We start from the raw sequence: 15,582 nt of genomic DNA on the forward strand, positions 1-15,582 counted from the left end.
CACACACACACACAAATATACACACACACACTGGCAGGTCGACCGGTCAGGGCGCCGTCAGATCCTGACAAAATGTAAACTTTTTAAAATTATGCAAAATGCAAAACGCTTAGCCATGTCTCTAATAAAACCTCTGTAACTTCAGAGGTAATGTTTATATGTTGATTAATGGTTTTCTTTCGTTTTTGATGTACTGCAGAATATTTTTATATATTATATGCATTATACTCAATGCATCATGGGAATATGCCTTAGCAAAAATGAAAGATTTTTTTTCCTTACAATTCCACTTGTTTTGTGACATAAAATAACTAACCTCCATCCTCAGATATCAGTGTGTGGGAATGGGGCAATGAGAGTGGAACACCTTAGCCTGAGACAGGAGGTTGGCAGATATGTGGTTTATTTTACACATATACAAAGGGTCTGCCTTCACAAAATAAACTATTATGGTAAATACAATGCGCTCCATAAATTTCGGCGTGCACACACACGCACGCACGCACACACACACGGATAAATTCAGTGTGAAATTCACTGTGAGATCTTTACAAAATATGTTATGTTTGTGTAATAATACTGTGCGTTTTTGCAGCAGGGTGGGGGATTTGTGGGGAATACTCTCTGCTGCGACAGGGGGTGCTGGAGCACAGCTTCTTCTCAGTGCGACACCAAAGGCTGTAAACCTGTTATTCCTGCTGTCCAGAAGTAGAGGGCGCTATTGTATAGCGTGTAGTCGTTATTGGAGGATCTGAGAGTCACTTCCGAGTTTGTTCTCAGAACGCGGGATAGTTTCGTGCTGGATGTTATTTGAAAGAAGGAACGAAGTTTCGTTTTCAAGGACAGCAGAAGTTCCAACTGGCCGTAAGAGAATTACGTTTTATGTAATATAATGTGCAGCTATTATTACGATAGTAAGCTGTAGTAAACCACTTCCTTCTCATAGACAGTAGTGTTTAGGATCACCTCTGACTCTTTCCTTTGCGCAGATTAAGCATGTCGGCCCAAAATGCAATGAGGAGCAATAAAACAGCCATTCATGAGATTCTGTCCGGAGACCGCGGGCTAATTCTCAACAAAGTTTATGAGAATAAGCTGATCACTCGGCGGGAGTACAACAATCTTAAAAGCATCAACAACGCAAACGTGGAGACACACGTCAGTGAGCTCGTGGATACGATCATGAATAAAGGAGAAGAAAGATGCAAAGACTTCCTGAACCTCCTGCAAACCGATGGCGCCATTAAAGAAACTTTCCCTCAGCTGGCGAGTTTACAACTGAGTTACACCCCCCTTTTATCCAAGCCTGTCCAAGTGTCTTCATGTCAGCACGGTAACACACACGTAACACTGTATAGAAACGCTGTGTCTCCTGTTGTGTTTGGTTGTTTAACTCAGTTTTATTGTTCTTCCCTCAGATGTTCTGCCACAAGATGGGAATATGTCAAAGGTGAGATGCTGATGCAGAAACAGCCTCCTGCACTTGTGACATCGCTTGAGACAGATATGTAGATGAAATTCTGTGGTTACGCAGCCTGTAGTAACACATGTAAAATCTTGGTGTCCACTCTTTAGGATGTTTATCAAATCAGTAGCCGGCCCGTCGGCCTCTGCGTGATCATAAACAATGAGAACTTCTTGGATGGTTCACAGAGAAGAGGGACAGATAAAGACGCCCGTAAGTTTCAGGGGTGTTTTTTTGTTTGTTTGGTTTGTTTTTTGTGTGTGTGTGTGTGTGGGGGGGGGGGGGGGGGGGGTTGTTTTTTGTTAGTATCTTTTTGCTTAAATATTTTTCTCTGAATTTTTTGCAGAAAGTTTGGCAGAGGTGTTCAGCTGGCTGGGCTTCAGAGTGCTGATGTGTAAAGACCTGACCAAGGATCAGATGGATCAGGCACTGACGTTTGTTGCTTCCCTGGCAGACATGTCTCAGCTGCAGAAGTTCAACTTTAAAGAGTGGGATGGCAGCAGCTTTGTTGATCCTCAGCAGGTTCTTGAGCACGGTGATGCTTTCATCTGCTCTATTCTGAGTCACGGAAAAAAGGGTAACGTTTTGGGAACTGACAGGGACCCCTTCCTCATTAAAGAAATTACCAGAAAGTTCAGGGGGTGTGACCAGTCTGTCCTCACTGGTAAGCCCAAAGTGTTCCTGATCCAGGCCTGCCAAGGAAGTAACATGCAGCGTGGAGTGCAGATGAACAATATGGAGATTGATGATGATACTTCACCATTGACCATCCCTGAGGAAGCTGATGTTCTGGTTGCCATGGCCACTGTTGAAGATCATGTTTCATTTAGACATATAGTCAATGGAAGCTGGTTCATTCAGTCTCTTTGTGAGCAGCTGAAGGAGCGCTGTCCCAGGTAATCGTTTTAAAATCACCAAACACATGTGTACACTGACCCTGACAGTGATATCAACATGTTTTTGTATCTCTATAAATGCTCTTAGGGGCGAGGACATCGTCTCCATCCTCCACTACGTGAACGATGATGTAGCACATAGCGAGACCTCCTCGTTGGACAAGCAGATGCCTGAAGTGAGATTCACCCTGAGAAAGAAACTTGTGCTGCAACCTCAGCGCACCTGAAGTCATCATGGAAATACAGCACATCTTACTGTGCAACTAGGGATGCATGATTAACTCAGAGTTACTTATTATGTTTCTTAAAATGTTTCCTTTATATTTTCCATCTTTCTCTCATCATTTTAAATCTTTTATTTTTCTAAATCTGAATCTCGCATTGAGGTGTTGCATTTTATTCATGTAGCAGTTTAATATCAAAGAATAAATCTCAGACTGGGAACACAACTGGTGTTATTTGTGTTGGGAGGTTTTTACGTGTGCTGCAGTAAAGCTTCACGGGTGCTTTTCCTAAACTGAGCTTTTACATTCTTAAACCTAGTAACATTACCTAATCAATCAAAAAGGTTACTTTTTTTCTTCAAACAACAAATCTCACAACACTCTCCTGATAGTAACAATAAAAATGTTACATTTAACTTGTTATAATGTCTTTTAATTCTCTCAGAATACATCAGTTTGCTTCAGAACTGTTTGACTTGATTTCTCCCTCCACAAATCCTGAAAGATTACCATGGCTACTATATGTGGTTGAAAGAAACATGTTCCAGCAAAACCTTTTTTCAAAAATGTTGTTTATTTTCTTCTGTCCCTCATTTTGTTTTGTTTTTTTCATGTGGATCTCTGAACTGTTAGATGAAGATAAATACTTGATTTAAAAAAGGAAGGTGAAGTTTAGAGAAGGACATCTCAGTGTTTGAGTGGTCTGTGCTGGAGCAAAGAGACCACAGCTGAAGCCTATTATGGTTAATAGGTATTGCGTAAGTGCTGTAGGAAACATCTGCACTGGCCTTCTATCGTCTGATCACACATTGAAGTCATCTGGGCAGTGCTGGAAAGTAACAGTCTTAAACAATCTGTCTATACGCATTGAAATCGCTATAAATAGTACTGAATATATCCAGATTCAAGTCATGTCATAGATATTAACGTATGATATGCAGCTTATAAATGTTTGGGCTGCCTGCAGAGATGAGCATCTCCCTGTGGTTTGTGTGCTTTGACACTTTCAAGAACCTGGCTGTCTGATCACTGATGTAATCAGTGATCCTCCAGTCATGGTGGTTATAGACAGAATTGCCCTGTTTTAATGTTTATTGTTAGTCTTTCAACCCAGTGTTAATAGGGTTGAAATTGAATCCATAAAGAAAGAACGGGTAGAGCCAAAAAACACCTTTGGTTACACGCTTGTCCATAAGTGACAGTGGCTTCCTTCTCAGGCTCCTCAGAAGCTGGTATGCCCTCTGACTCTCACCTCCCTGCACTCCTCCATCTCATCCTATATGCTAGTCTGACTGAGTGAAATCCAGAATTTAAAAAACTCTACATCACTCAGCCCTCTGCTTCCTGAAGTGTGGACACAGGTTGAAAATGTGGGAGTCTTGCTGTCCACTACAAAGGACACTGAATCAAACATTTGTTTAAGGTTTAGTGGGATAGGTTTACTGTACATTTCTGAAATCCTACTAAGTTCAAAATAAGAATTGCCAAGAATATTGAATGAAAAAAAATTGACTTTTAGCAACAGAAACATAATATCTACAAATGTATCTATTTAGATTGTAAGGCCAACAAGGGACAATTGTTGAAAATTAGCAGTAGCTATAAACCTATGTGCGGTACATCAGTTTCATGTCTTGCACTTGAACTATGTTAAACTGCACTGTCCCTTTTAAATAAATAAATTCAAATGATCAAATTAAAAAAAAAATCACTTAAGCTCCCTTGTTGCTATAACATGTGAAATGGCCATCATTTTGAAAAGCAAGCATGTTGCCTGCTAGACTGACCCCCACAAATGTGTCCCAGGATGTCCTCCTGACAGTACAGTAGGACTTTTGTTTTTAAGATCGTTCTGTCTAGCAGCTTTTGCAATCAGAATTATGATCTGAATTCACTGTTATATATTGTATTGCATAATTTTTTGCTTGATGTAAAGATCTCAGACTTAGGTAAATTAATTCACAAAAATGAATTGCTGGTTTTTTAGGAGGAATAGTAATCAGTGTTCTTTGTTTTGTTTTTTATTAGCTTATGTACATATATATTATAATAGCGCCTCTATTTTTGTATAATTCCTTCCTCTAGATTTGGTGGTGAATAGTCAGCCTACAATGCCCACATATAATGGTCTTTACGGTACTGCAGCGTCGTTGCCATGCCAACAGAGATTTGGTCGTCAGCTTCCCTTCCGTAGCAGAAAAATGCTAAGCAGGAAAAGTGTGGGATAAGTCTGCTTTGCATAAAATTTCACAGACAGACTGTCTGTCGAGGCAGGCGAGTGTCCTGTGAAGTTGCTCCCACACACTTTTCAGGCTGTTTTAAAGATGGAAGCCACGCTGGGTGAACAGACTGCTGTGGGTTTTTCAGCGGGGACTGAAGGACCTGAAGACCGTCAGGAGCTGGAAGCCTCTGACGAAGCTGTCACGTTCATGTCCGGCATCGGTGAGTTCGCATCCAATTTAGGCTGATATGGTCGGTAGGAAACAGCTGAGTCCAAAACTACCTGAAAAGCAAAAAACCGTAAAATCATTACAGATATTTGAATCTGTCCACTTTGGCTTTACCTTCTGTGTCCCTTCGCTTCTCAGAGCCTGCCGAGCTGCAGAAGTGTGTGTTTGCAGACTCGCTGGTGACTGTATCAGAGGGGGGGAGAGAGCTGGGGGAGTTCAGTGTGACGGTGGAGTTTGCCCAGAGAGAGCAGCCATGCATGATGCTTCATGCTCAGAGCCACGGAGCCATTGACGACTGCCCCTGTGGGACAGCAGTGACAGGTGAGAGCAGGCAGAGGATGCTAGGACAAACTGATCTTTGCTGTTTCCTGTTGTTAGTATTTCTCTTCATACCCTTTACTCTGTTTAAGCCTACCTAACAACTGACCTGGAGGTGCTAGAGGAAGATCACCATGAATATGTCAAGGTGAGTCGCTGAATCCTTTCCGGGCTGTTTCTTTTTACATTCACTCAGCTCAGCAGATGCATTAAGTGGAAATATTGCACCTTTGATGTGCTTCTATACTTCTCTCCTCAGCTCGAGGGCCATAGTGTGGACAAGAGGTGTCACATGGTGCAGCGTGATGGGCTGATGGTGATCCATAAGGTTACGACTGTGGGAGAGGTCAGATAACCACTGCTTTATGGGTCAACTCACTAATATATTAATGAAACAGTACCACAGTCATTCAAAGCAACGTCCACGCTCTCTTTGCAAGAGTTAGTCCAGTATTTACAAAATCCTTACTTACTGTTGTGCATTTACTGCATGTTGTCATTTGTGTGTGTGTGTGTGTGTGTGTGTGTGTGTGTGTACAGGAGGTGACAGAAGGGAGCATGTCCTACCCCATGTCTGTCCTGAGAGGGCTGGTAACTGAGGGCTCCAGCTTGCTGCTGATGCGCCTGATCGCTCTGAGGAGGAAAATCCCAGAAAACATGACATTTGTTTCCTTAGACCCAGGATTACACATAATTAACACCTCTTTTGTAAGTCTTTATGCCTGTGTAAGACATCCTGGTCCATCAGTAACTTGCTTGAGTACTGAGCTCTGATTGTGGTCTCTTTTGTGCTCAGAGAGAGCTGAGTCAGAGGCAGCTAGAGGTCGGGGCTGAGCTCCTGGATGTATTTGGGGTAGAGAGGATTATTCAGTCCACGGAGGGCAACTCCAGTACCTGGCAGTGCTACTTCCTGGATGATGGGTAAGCTCAATATATGTACCTCTCCATCATCCCACACTTGTTGGACTGTGTTACTGCCTCCCTCTGTGCACCAGACAGACTGCAGCTGCCCACTGTTTCATGTTTATATTACCTACTGCTGATAGGAGGTCACTAATGTAGACTAAACAACAAAGCATTTTAATCACACAATAGCACTACTTATTGAATGCTTCCCTTAATCACAAGGGATCCATTAGTTAGGAGGTTAAAAGGAGAGGACCGTTATCAGCATGGGCAACCAGTATGAATGAACCATCAGTGATTCCCCAGTGGTTGGGTTTATTTAACTTGTAGAAAAAGGTAGTTTAAATTACACAAAAGATTGCCACACATGGACTAGCGATCTCTTAAAAAGACCAAACAAGGTTAGATTTCAAGTCACTGACTTAAAGCTAAATAAGTAGATTAAGCTAACTCACCTTAGCTGCTCCCAGTCCAGAAGCAAACAGAGTGAGGTGGAAGGGAGTGCAGTCATTATATACTCTGTGCCAGGTAAGTTCAGGTATGGAACAAAGGAGCCCACTAGTGATAAGAAAACTCCAACAGTAAGTGAGGTTGGAGAGGTGTGGATGAAACAGGGAAAGGGGTAAATAAAAGAAGAATTTCTACTATTTCCCACATGTTTGATTTGGCATCCTCCTGGCACAACTCTGCTTGTGATTTATGTCACCTCCTGGTCTTAAACTAGAGATCTTTCACATGTTAGCCAAAAATATTAACCACTGCTAATGGAGCCATTGATGCTTCTTTGTGGGTCCAAACTATAACATTAGCTATAGTAGAATAGTTAATTGCTTTGTGTCCTTGACATCTTAGGAACTATTCAGTTTCTAAAAATGATCATTTTGAAGGGAAAGGTTCCCATAAAGTGTAGATATACCTACGGAATAGGACACATCTGATTTTTGTATGCGAAAGAATATTGGTGATACATGAGGACTTTCTGGTTTAACTCAAGCGGTTTCTGAATAACAAGTAAGTGCTATTATTGCTGTTATGTGTTACACTAGTGCTTTCAATTTGACTCGTTATATTCTCTGATCAGGCATCTGGTGACCAGAGTTCAGGTGGGGTCACCAGTCACCATGAGACTTCTAGAGTTGCCATCAAAGGCAGAAAAAGGTTACACACATCCCCCACACACATATTCACACATTAGAGGTATGATTCCAATGAAAGATTCAGTGATATTTGTGTATTTGTAATTTTACAGTAGATTTCAAGAAGATCCCCCTTGTGTGGGAGGAAGACATGCAGATGCGTTCTAAGTTCCTGGACAGAAAGGTAGCCGGTCATGTGCAACAGGAGATTAATACTAGACTTCCATTACTCTACTGACCATCTGAGCAGAAAATGAATGTGTGTTTATGTCTTGTTTTGGCAGGAAGAGCTAAAGGCCGACCACTTCTCATACTTGAGACAGCATCCAGAGATTCGAGCACTAATATCTGACTTCCTGCAGTTGCTGTTATTGAGGAAACCAGATGACGTCTTTCTGTTTGCCAGAGAGTACTTCACCCCTTTTGCCTCCAATCATCCTGCAGACGCAGACCAGGAAGCCCAGTCCCTCTAGTCACATCATCACATGCTCACAAACTGTCTCTTTATAAGCTTCATATATGTTTGTTCATGAGAATAATCTTCACTGACATTTTGAAAGTTATTTTGTTTTTTATTCCGAGTGACTGACTATTAGTTGTATCTGTGGACATTTGGTGGAGAGGAACACAAACGATCAAAACTAACTTTGTGATCTTTCCAGTAAGAGAGATAAATAAAGTTTGGGTGTTTTTCAGTTTCAGTAGTTTGGGTTTCTTGTACACGTTTGGGCAAAGCCCTCTGCCGATAAATATGTACGTGTTTAAGAAAAAAAAACAAAAACATGTGAGTTTTCAAAATAAAGGTTTACAATGCTAAACAAACGGATTTTATTATGAAAGACGTGCCAGTATGTACTGTAGTTGAGCTTAGTAAACTCATGTAGGCAAGTGTGAAGCGAAAAATATATTGGTCGGCTCACTAACGCCATAGTTTGTGTGTGAATGTGGCCTATGTGGCCTTTTATTTTTTTAAATTTTCTACCCAGCACTCGACACTCAACTTCAACTTCCTATACCGTGACGTCACACCCAGTTACGCGAGGCGCTTGCTCTGAAAACGAAAGAATTTGCGGCTCTAACAGAAAGTGGAAATAAAAGCAACTGAAACATATTTCAGCATATTTTTCGCTCCCAAAAAGTAATTTTTTATTTGTTTTAAAGGGTTATTTTCCTCGCATTTAACAAGAGGCGCCGTTTTCGCTAAGGAGCTGGAAACTAACAGCGAGAGACAGCGGCGGTAAGTTTCAGCGTCGTAATTTAGTTCACCTGACGTAAACTCTGGGCCACGTTATGTAACATTGACTTAAAACTTTTTAATGTTCGTTTTTGTCAAGAGAAACAAAACTGGCGGCGGGGTGGGTAGTGTTAGTGACGTCACCCTGTCGTATCACGTAGATGTCTTTTCATGGGACTACACGGGATTACTAGAAACGCATTGAGAGGCCAAAGTAACATGAAATAAAGTAAACAGTGAAGGACTGAAAGACACCGCGTCACGTATAAGCTGCCATACAAATACACAATTTAAAAACAGGCTTTCATAGGAAGTTGTAAATAACATTTAAATGTTGCAGGTGTCAGAGATGATGTGGCCTAACATCCAAAGCTCTGTGCCATTTAATAATGATCAATATAACAGTTCGCTGTTGAAAGGTCAGCGATGGAAGACAAAGTTCTCTATGTAGTCGTCTTACTGTGTTTCCCTTAGCGGTGCATCTACGTAGGGCAGTAATGGCATCTTATCGTGTATGGTGTGGTATTATTATTATTGTTGTCGTTATTTTAACATTCTAGTCATGATCTTTAGTCATTAAATTGCTTGTTTGCAACGCATGAAGTTTTTGAATACTTCAGTTTTTGCTCCATCAAAACATGCACACTTGTTTTCTGTTAGCAATAAAAGCTGCAGATCGTTGTGAGCTGAGGACCAGGCTGTGATGGACAGGCTGACTTTGTCCCACATAGACGAGGGCCTGGGCTCTTCTGAAGTGGCAGAACTTTGCTTCTTATGCCGTGATGTAGTCACCAGGAGACGCCTGGAGAACGTGAGCACTGCATATTTTGTAATGTGTTTACACTTGTTTTGTTAGCATGTTTGTGGAAAATTGTTTTAAATAACACGTTGACAGTATGACGCCCTAGGATATTCATGTTCAAGAGCGGGTTTTTTCCCCCTACAGATTAAGGATGCAAAAGACCTGTTCTTGAGATTAGAGGAAAAAGGTCTGCTGCAAAACGATGCCTTCCTCAGGCAGCTACTCGACACCATCCATCGAGCAGATCTCCTCAGGGTCCTGGAGACAGACAGCAGACCGCCAGAGGAAACAGATGCTAGTCCTGTCCTGTCAGACTACAGGTAAAAGCTTTTGGTTTTTATCTTAATAGTACAGCATGCAGCATAGGAATAGTAATATATCAAAAGTTTTTCTCTGACCATTAGGAAGACCCTGTATTCTATATACAATAACTTCACTACAGAGAACTTTGAAAAACTGAAGTTTCTACTGACTAACAAGCTGGGCAGGAGACAAATGGAATTGTCCAAGGTGAGAACACACCAATCCACCTTTTCATTTCTGCTTTTGAGTGAGAAGCTTTTTACTGAACATCAAAGTCTAGCTGTACAGTTGACATTTAGATTGTTTTCACTGTGATCAGCATGTAACGACTTTTCCTTTCAATCTGTATGCACAGTAAAGAACACACTTCCACTACTAAGAGTAGTTAACTGGTAATTTTACTTTGAAATGTTCTGTCAAATAGACTACCAGCCTCTGAATGCAGTTTATTATTTTGTGCTTTTTACATCATCAGTGCAAAGTTGAGATCAGTGATATCATAAAAGCATGCAGTTTACTGAAAGTCTGTTGGTTGGCTTAAACTAATCGATTCTCAAGAGTTTTCTTCTAAAGAGGAAAAAAAAGTAAAAGCAGGAAAACTGGATTTGTTTATTTTTGCATGCAGCTAGAGTGCAACCAATGCGGATTTCTTTCCAGACACATGAAACATAAACAGATTTCCATACTATTTATTAAATGTAGTTATTTACAGTCCTTGCTAAAATCAGATTAATTTTTTTATTGTCATAAGAGGTCATGGATTACTTGTTTAGACTCTGCCCAACTTTGTTTGGATCAGCTGGTTGTTGTGTTTGCAGCTTTCACAACATGTGTGTAACTAACATATAACTAGAGTACCTTCTGCAGAATGAACTATACAACATCAGCAACCGTTATATGGTGAAGGGTGTTTCTTCTGTTTATTTTTTTATATAAATGCATAAATGCTGAAATGAATATATCAGCAAACACATGATATCCCTCTAACTATTATGATGTTGTACAGGGGTGTCAAACATAAAGCCTGAGGTCCAGAATCAGTCTGAGAAAAGACTCCAATCCTGCCCATTAGGCAGCTTTAGAAAATGTGAAGCAAGGCCTAAATTCTTTTTAACTATAATTCAATATATTTTTCAGCTTTTCCTACCCATACACATCTCTCTGGTGACCATCCCTAGTACACCACATTAATTACGTTATTTAAAAAAACAGAAAAGTTCCTGTTTTTTCAATGTTAAATATGGAAGGTTTTTGGATATTGCTTTCTTGTGTGTCCACACAAAAAAAGCACATTTCTTGTTTCCTATTTACAGGCCAGTCAGGGCAACGAGGCAACGAACTACCAGAATTTTCTCTGAAAATTGACACATTTATTTTTTAGAATTTAAACCCAAACATTCATGGTGAAAGATTACCACAGCAGCATTTCTGTGTCGTGTAGAAAAACTGAGATATGCTGTTGAAATTAGTTAAATGTCTTTTCACTGACAGAAAGGTGTGTTTCACTGGTCAGGCCCATTTGAAATCAAAATGAGTTTGACATCCTTACTATGTGAAACTAACAAGGAACAATTAATTTTGTAATTGAAGATATTTTTTTTTGGTGGTGTCAATTTACTGTCTATTTCCATCTATTTACACCTCTTTTGTTTAACTGTTATTCATCATTATTTGGAATTTGTTTTTTAATTTTCCTGTTATTATATAATTATCCTTCTTCTTTATTTTGCTATAGGTTAGTGATAATTTATTCATATTTAAAAACTTACAATTCCCTTTAAATTGTATTGAAACGCTGCTTCACTTTTTTATCCCAGAACAACATACATTTATATACATACCGTTTGAACAGTTTAGGTTTGAGCACTGAACCTTGAGGAGTCCCACAAGTAACTTTGTGAATTCAGCATAGATTATTTGTAAATAATAATGTCTATTACTTTGGTTGAATTTCTGTAATATGGAATCTCACTGTTTTGTATTTTCCTTAAATTCAATTAAAATCTCCACCAAGTATTATTTTCTGTGCTTTGCATTTGATGCAAATGGAAACCGAGTTGTGGATTTGATGGCACCAGAGATGATGACTGTCCCACAAACAGCCTCTGTGAACTAAAAACTTTCTCTCTTTTCATTCCAGACACCGCTGGACGTGTTTGCAGAAATGGAAAAATCTGCTTTACTATCAGAGACAGATGTTAGCTTGCTACATGAAGCACTGCAAGAGTGTGATCAACAACTGGCAATTACTTTAGAGAAGTACACACAAGGTATAGGATCCACTTCCATATACCTGCACATGTACATATACATACATGTGGAAATTGAATATGTTGGTAACACCAATCAAACGATTGTGATCGTTACAGGAGGCGGTCAGCCACGGCAGCAGTTCACGTTACCCCCTGATGTCAGCATGGATATTGAGGTATATGTGTGTCTGTAAATGTGTGTTTCTGAGCAGTTAATGTTGCAGTTTGTCAGTTTGCTGACTGCTTTGTTTTATTCCCACAGAGGACCCATGAGCCACTGTCTATAACTGAAACTCAGCACAACTGTAAGTGTCTCTATTAAAATGTATTTGTGATTATTATTTGTTAAACCTTCTGTTGTCACACTTATGTTTTTTGTTATTTTTATCATACTCGTGATTGATATACATGTTTACATTGTTGTAATGTTTTTTTTAGATCAAAGAGAGAGTATTAACACTGATGCACAACTAGAAACAAATTCCACCTCTCTTCCTGATCAGGTAATCCATTCACAGGCTCTCATGCTTTCATTCATTCTTTTGTCACATCAGTAACATTTACGATCGGCCTGTTTGCTGTGTTTGTGTCCTGTAGTCAGAATACTACACACTGACTCATAACCCACGTGGTTGGTGCGTGGTCTTCAACAATGAGATCTTCACAGGAACACATCTGAAGGATCGAAAAGGAACTCAGAAGGATGCAGGTACAGTTCTTGACTTCAAACAGTCACATGACCTGATTTATGTATGACTGTTTTATCTGGAAGCTCCTGAGCCCTGTAACAATTAATGCATATATACGTATGCCATGACCATGTAATGTACTTATAATCCTTCTTTTGCTTCTTTTCTGTCTGACACAGATACTCTGAAAGAAGTGTTCACTCACTTTGGTTTTAAAGTGAAGATGCACGATAACTGTACTGCAGAGCAGATGAAGAAGAAAATAAATGATCTTGGCAGGATTAATTTTACAAATCATGATGCCTTGGTGCGTAGTCACACATCTTTAGAGTTGTAGTACGTCATGCATTTTATACATTTACACTTATTTTTATTATTTTAATTTTTTTCTTTTTTAAATAAGAGATATCTGAGAAGAAGCAGCAGGCTCTGAGGCTAAATGTAACCTGCAAATACTTTACCATAAAACCATAACTTATTAATATTACATTTACATTTTTTTCTTTAGTTAATGAGCCAGCTACTGTTTCATATTTACTGTGCAGATATGCGGTATCTGTCTTCTCAAAATGGTCTTAGCTGGGATCAGCACATTTCTGAAAATGTCACCATTTAGTGCATGTCTCTGTGATTGTAACAGCAGTTACATCGACAATGTGTAGTAGTAGTGTTAGTATAAATAATAAAACATATATCTACCTCTGATTTAAGGTGGTGTGCGTTCTATCACATGGAGAAAAGGGGTGTGTCTTTGGCGCTGATGGGGAAAGGGTGTTCCTGAAAGAGCTGACGGACCCCTTTACAAGTGGAAGAGCCTCAACCTTGTCAGGGAAGCCCAAACTCTTCTTCATTCAAGCCTGTCAGGGTGAAGAATACCAGAAAGGATACTATCCCAGCAGCAGAGAGGACGAGAACCAAAACAAAGGAGTACTGCAATCAGACGCCTCAATCCCTGATGAGGCAGTGCTAGTGCCTGAACTAGCAGACTTTCTGATCGGCATGGCCACTGTGGAGGAATTCAAATCATTTCGAAACACAGTCACGGGATCTATCTACATCCAGGAGCTGTGCAAGCAGCTGACAGTAGCAGCAAGAAGGTGAGTTGAAGTGATTAGTTTCTTTTTGGCAGACCATACTACTGTCATATGGGAAGGTCATAGTGCAGTAGTTTCCAACAAAGTAGATTTTTTTAATGTAATTTCTGTTACATACAGTTTGGTCCATAGAATTATGGACAAAGACACAAATGTAGTAGTTTTTCCTCTGTAGAGCGCCTCAATACATTTTCACACAATCAGACCTTGTGCTTTCATTCAAGGGGTTTTACAAAAAGCACAGTCTTAACTGTTTTAAAATTACACCCATTTTCTGAGGCTCAAAAGTCATCAGGGAAGACAAATCAAATGCATCAAATCTCTATACATTTCTGTCTTCCTGCTTTTGGTGCTTTCAAACATGGTGTTGGCATGAGCTGCGTGTTTTGTTAAAATTATCCAAGATGTATCCTTTTTGTTTCACGTGTGTTCCTTCCAGACAGGAGATGGATGATATCCTCACTGTCCTGACACGTGTGAACAGGGAGGTCAGCAAAGGAGAGTATTTATCCCACAAACAAATGCCACAGCCCAACTACACTCTCACCAAGAAGCTCGTCCTCAAATTTGTATGACCCGACTGTGACCAAATACAACACTGCATGTCTACACAATTCCCGGATTCACATTACAGTTTACACTGTGTGTGTGTTTGGTTTGATAAATGTGATTTTTGTAATTATGAACTGAATAAAAATTATCCACAGTGGCAAATGAAATGGTACATTTTTGTCATTTCTTAAATATAAATAGGAATTTTTTATTTGGTGTTTTCCAAACTCTAGAAAAGTGTTTTTCACCTAAGAATCATGAAATCAAATCTTACACTCTTACACCACTTCTTAATATTTGAGCAACTGCCAAAAATAAACATTACAGGTAAAGGAGCTGCCGAGGTGTAATAGGTTATATAAGGTACTGGTTAAAATGCTGCTTCAAACCAGACAGCGATACATCATATAGACCAGTGTTGTACCTCTCTCTTGACCTCTGTACACAGTGACAACCACAGGGGAATGAGACAGGTTGCATAAAGCACTTTGAGCCCTCAAAGAAGAAAAAAACATTATATAAGAAACACACACCAAAAGTTTTACATTTGGATCCGTCACTGCATAAGACCTGGACTGATTTCATTGCAGGTCTTGTGTTATCTGGCATGCCTCAACCCATTCTTCCCGTTTCCTTTTAAGAATGGCTTGTTGACAGCCACCCTTCCACGAAGACCTTGTCTGATGAGACTTAAGTGAACAGTAGCTGGATAAACTGAAGGGCCAGATCTCTCAGGTGCTAGATTTTCTTCATATTTATTAGGGACATGGATTTCATATACTGTTCACCTGCTGTAGATAGTTTTGTCCACTATCTTTATAGGGACTGACAGTTTACATCTGATAAATTTGAAGAAATGTGTTTTTAGAAAGTGCCTAAAGATAAAGGAAAAACATCCTCAGATCAGATAAAAGAATTGGACTAAAAATGATTGAAGAAGCAGCCAATGATTATTGTTTAAGACCGCTTTGAAAAAAGAAGAAGCAAATTCTGGTTCCTTGGAAGCAAAACATAAAGAAATGAAGAGTGACTAGAGAATTTTTACAGTACTCTATAATACTTAAACACGCATATATTTTTCCTGTCAAATCATGAATGAGCTTATCTGCAGCCTATAAAACGTGTTTTCACATCATAACGCTGGCCTTCATCAGCCTGAGAGAAGTTCAGCACACTTAATGAGCTTGTTTACTACAGAGTCCAAATAACAGCTCATATCAGGTGAAAGGAGTCAAAACTCTGCAAAGTGTGGAAGACTCGC

At 39.8% G+C, this 15,582-nt stretch overlaps 3 protein-coding genes across 5 annotated transcripts; all 3 read left to right on the forward strand.

The window, feature by feature from the left end:
- Positions 1-552: 552 nt before the first annotated feature.
- On the forward strand, positions 553-2,810 carry LOC146498254 (caspase-8-like). Of its 2 annotated transcripts, XM_085141949.1 has the most exons (6): positions 553-864; positions 990-1,333; positions 1,419-1,450; positions 1,576-1,678; positions 1,812-2,361; positions 2,450-2,810. In XM_085141949.1, exons 2-6 carry the CDS (start codon positions 997-999, stop codon positions 2,586-2,588), a joined length of 1,161 nt encoding a protein of 386 aa, XP_084998075.1. In that variant the 5' UTR covers positions 553-864; positions 990-996; the 3' UTR covers positions 2,589-2,810. The 2 variants fall into 2 exon arrangements, with proteins under 2 accessions (XP_084998075.1, XP_084998076.1); XM_085141950.1 differs by lacking the exon at positions 553-864 and having other exon boundaries at positions 871-1,333.
- Positions 2,811-4,776: 1,966 nt separating this feature from the next.
- Positions 4,777-8,165, forward strand: catip (ciliogenesis associated TTC17 interacting protein). Of its 2 annotated transcripts, none has more exons than XM_085141957.1 (9): positions 4,777-5,027; positions 5,174-5,356; positions 5,446-5,501; positions 5,613-5,699; positions 5,894-6,061; positions 6,150-6,274; positions 7,341-7,417; positions 7,512-7,579; positions 7,680-8,165. In XM_085141957.1, exons 1-9 carry the CDS (start codon positions 4,910-4,912, stop codon positions 7,866-7,868), a joined length of 1,071 nt encoding a protein of 356 aa, XP_084998083.1. In that variant the 5' UTR covers positions 4,777-4,909; the 3' UTR covers positions 7,869-8,165. The 2 variants fall into 2 exon arrangements, with proteins under 2 accessions (XP_084998083.1, XP_084998081.1); XM_085141955.1 differs by having other exon boundaries at positions 4,778-5,027; positions 7,509-7,579; positions 7,680-8,164.
- A 1,133-nt stretch (positions 8,166-9,298) lies between these two features.
- On the forward strand, positions 9,299-14,488 carry casp8 (caspase 8, apoptosis-related cysteine peptidase). Its single transcript, XM_085141948.1, has 11 exons — positions 9,299-9,440; positions 9,576-9,751; positions 9,836-9,941; positions 11,875-12,004; positions 12,104-12,162; positions 12,249-12,291; positions 12,425-12,489; positions 12,584-12,695; positions 12,855-12,982; positions 13,387-13,772; positions 14,209-14,488. The coding sequence occupies exons 1-11, from the start codon at positions 9,333-9,335 to the stop codon at positions 14,342-14,344; spliced, it is 1,449 nt and encodes a 482-aa protein (XP_084998074.1). The 5' UTR covers positions 9,299-9,332; the 3' UTR covers positions 14,345-14,488.
- The last annotated feature ends 1,094 nt before the right edge of the window (positions 14,489-15,582 follow it).

The sequence above is a fragment of the Neolamprologus multifasciatus genome, chromosome 18 (assembly GCF_963576455.1).
Source record: "Neolamprologus multifasciatus chromosome 18, fNeoMul1.2, whole genome shotgun sequence".
In the NCBI taxonomy this organism is placed as follows: domain Eukaryota; kingdom Metazoa; phylum Chordata; class Actinopteri; order Cichliformes; family Cichlidae; genus Neolamprologus; species Neolamprologus multifasciatus.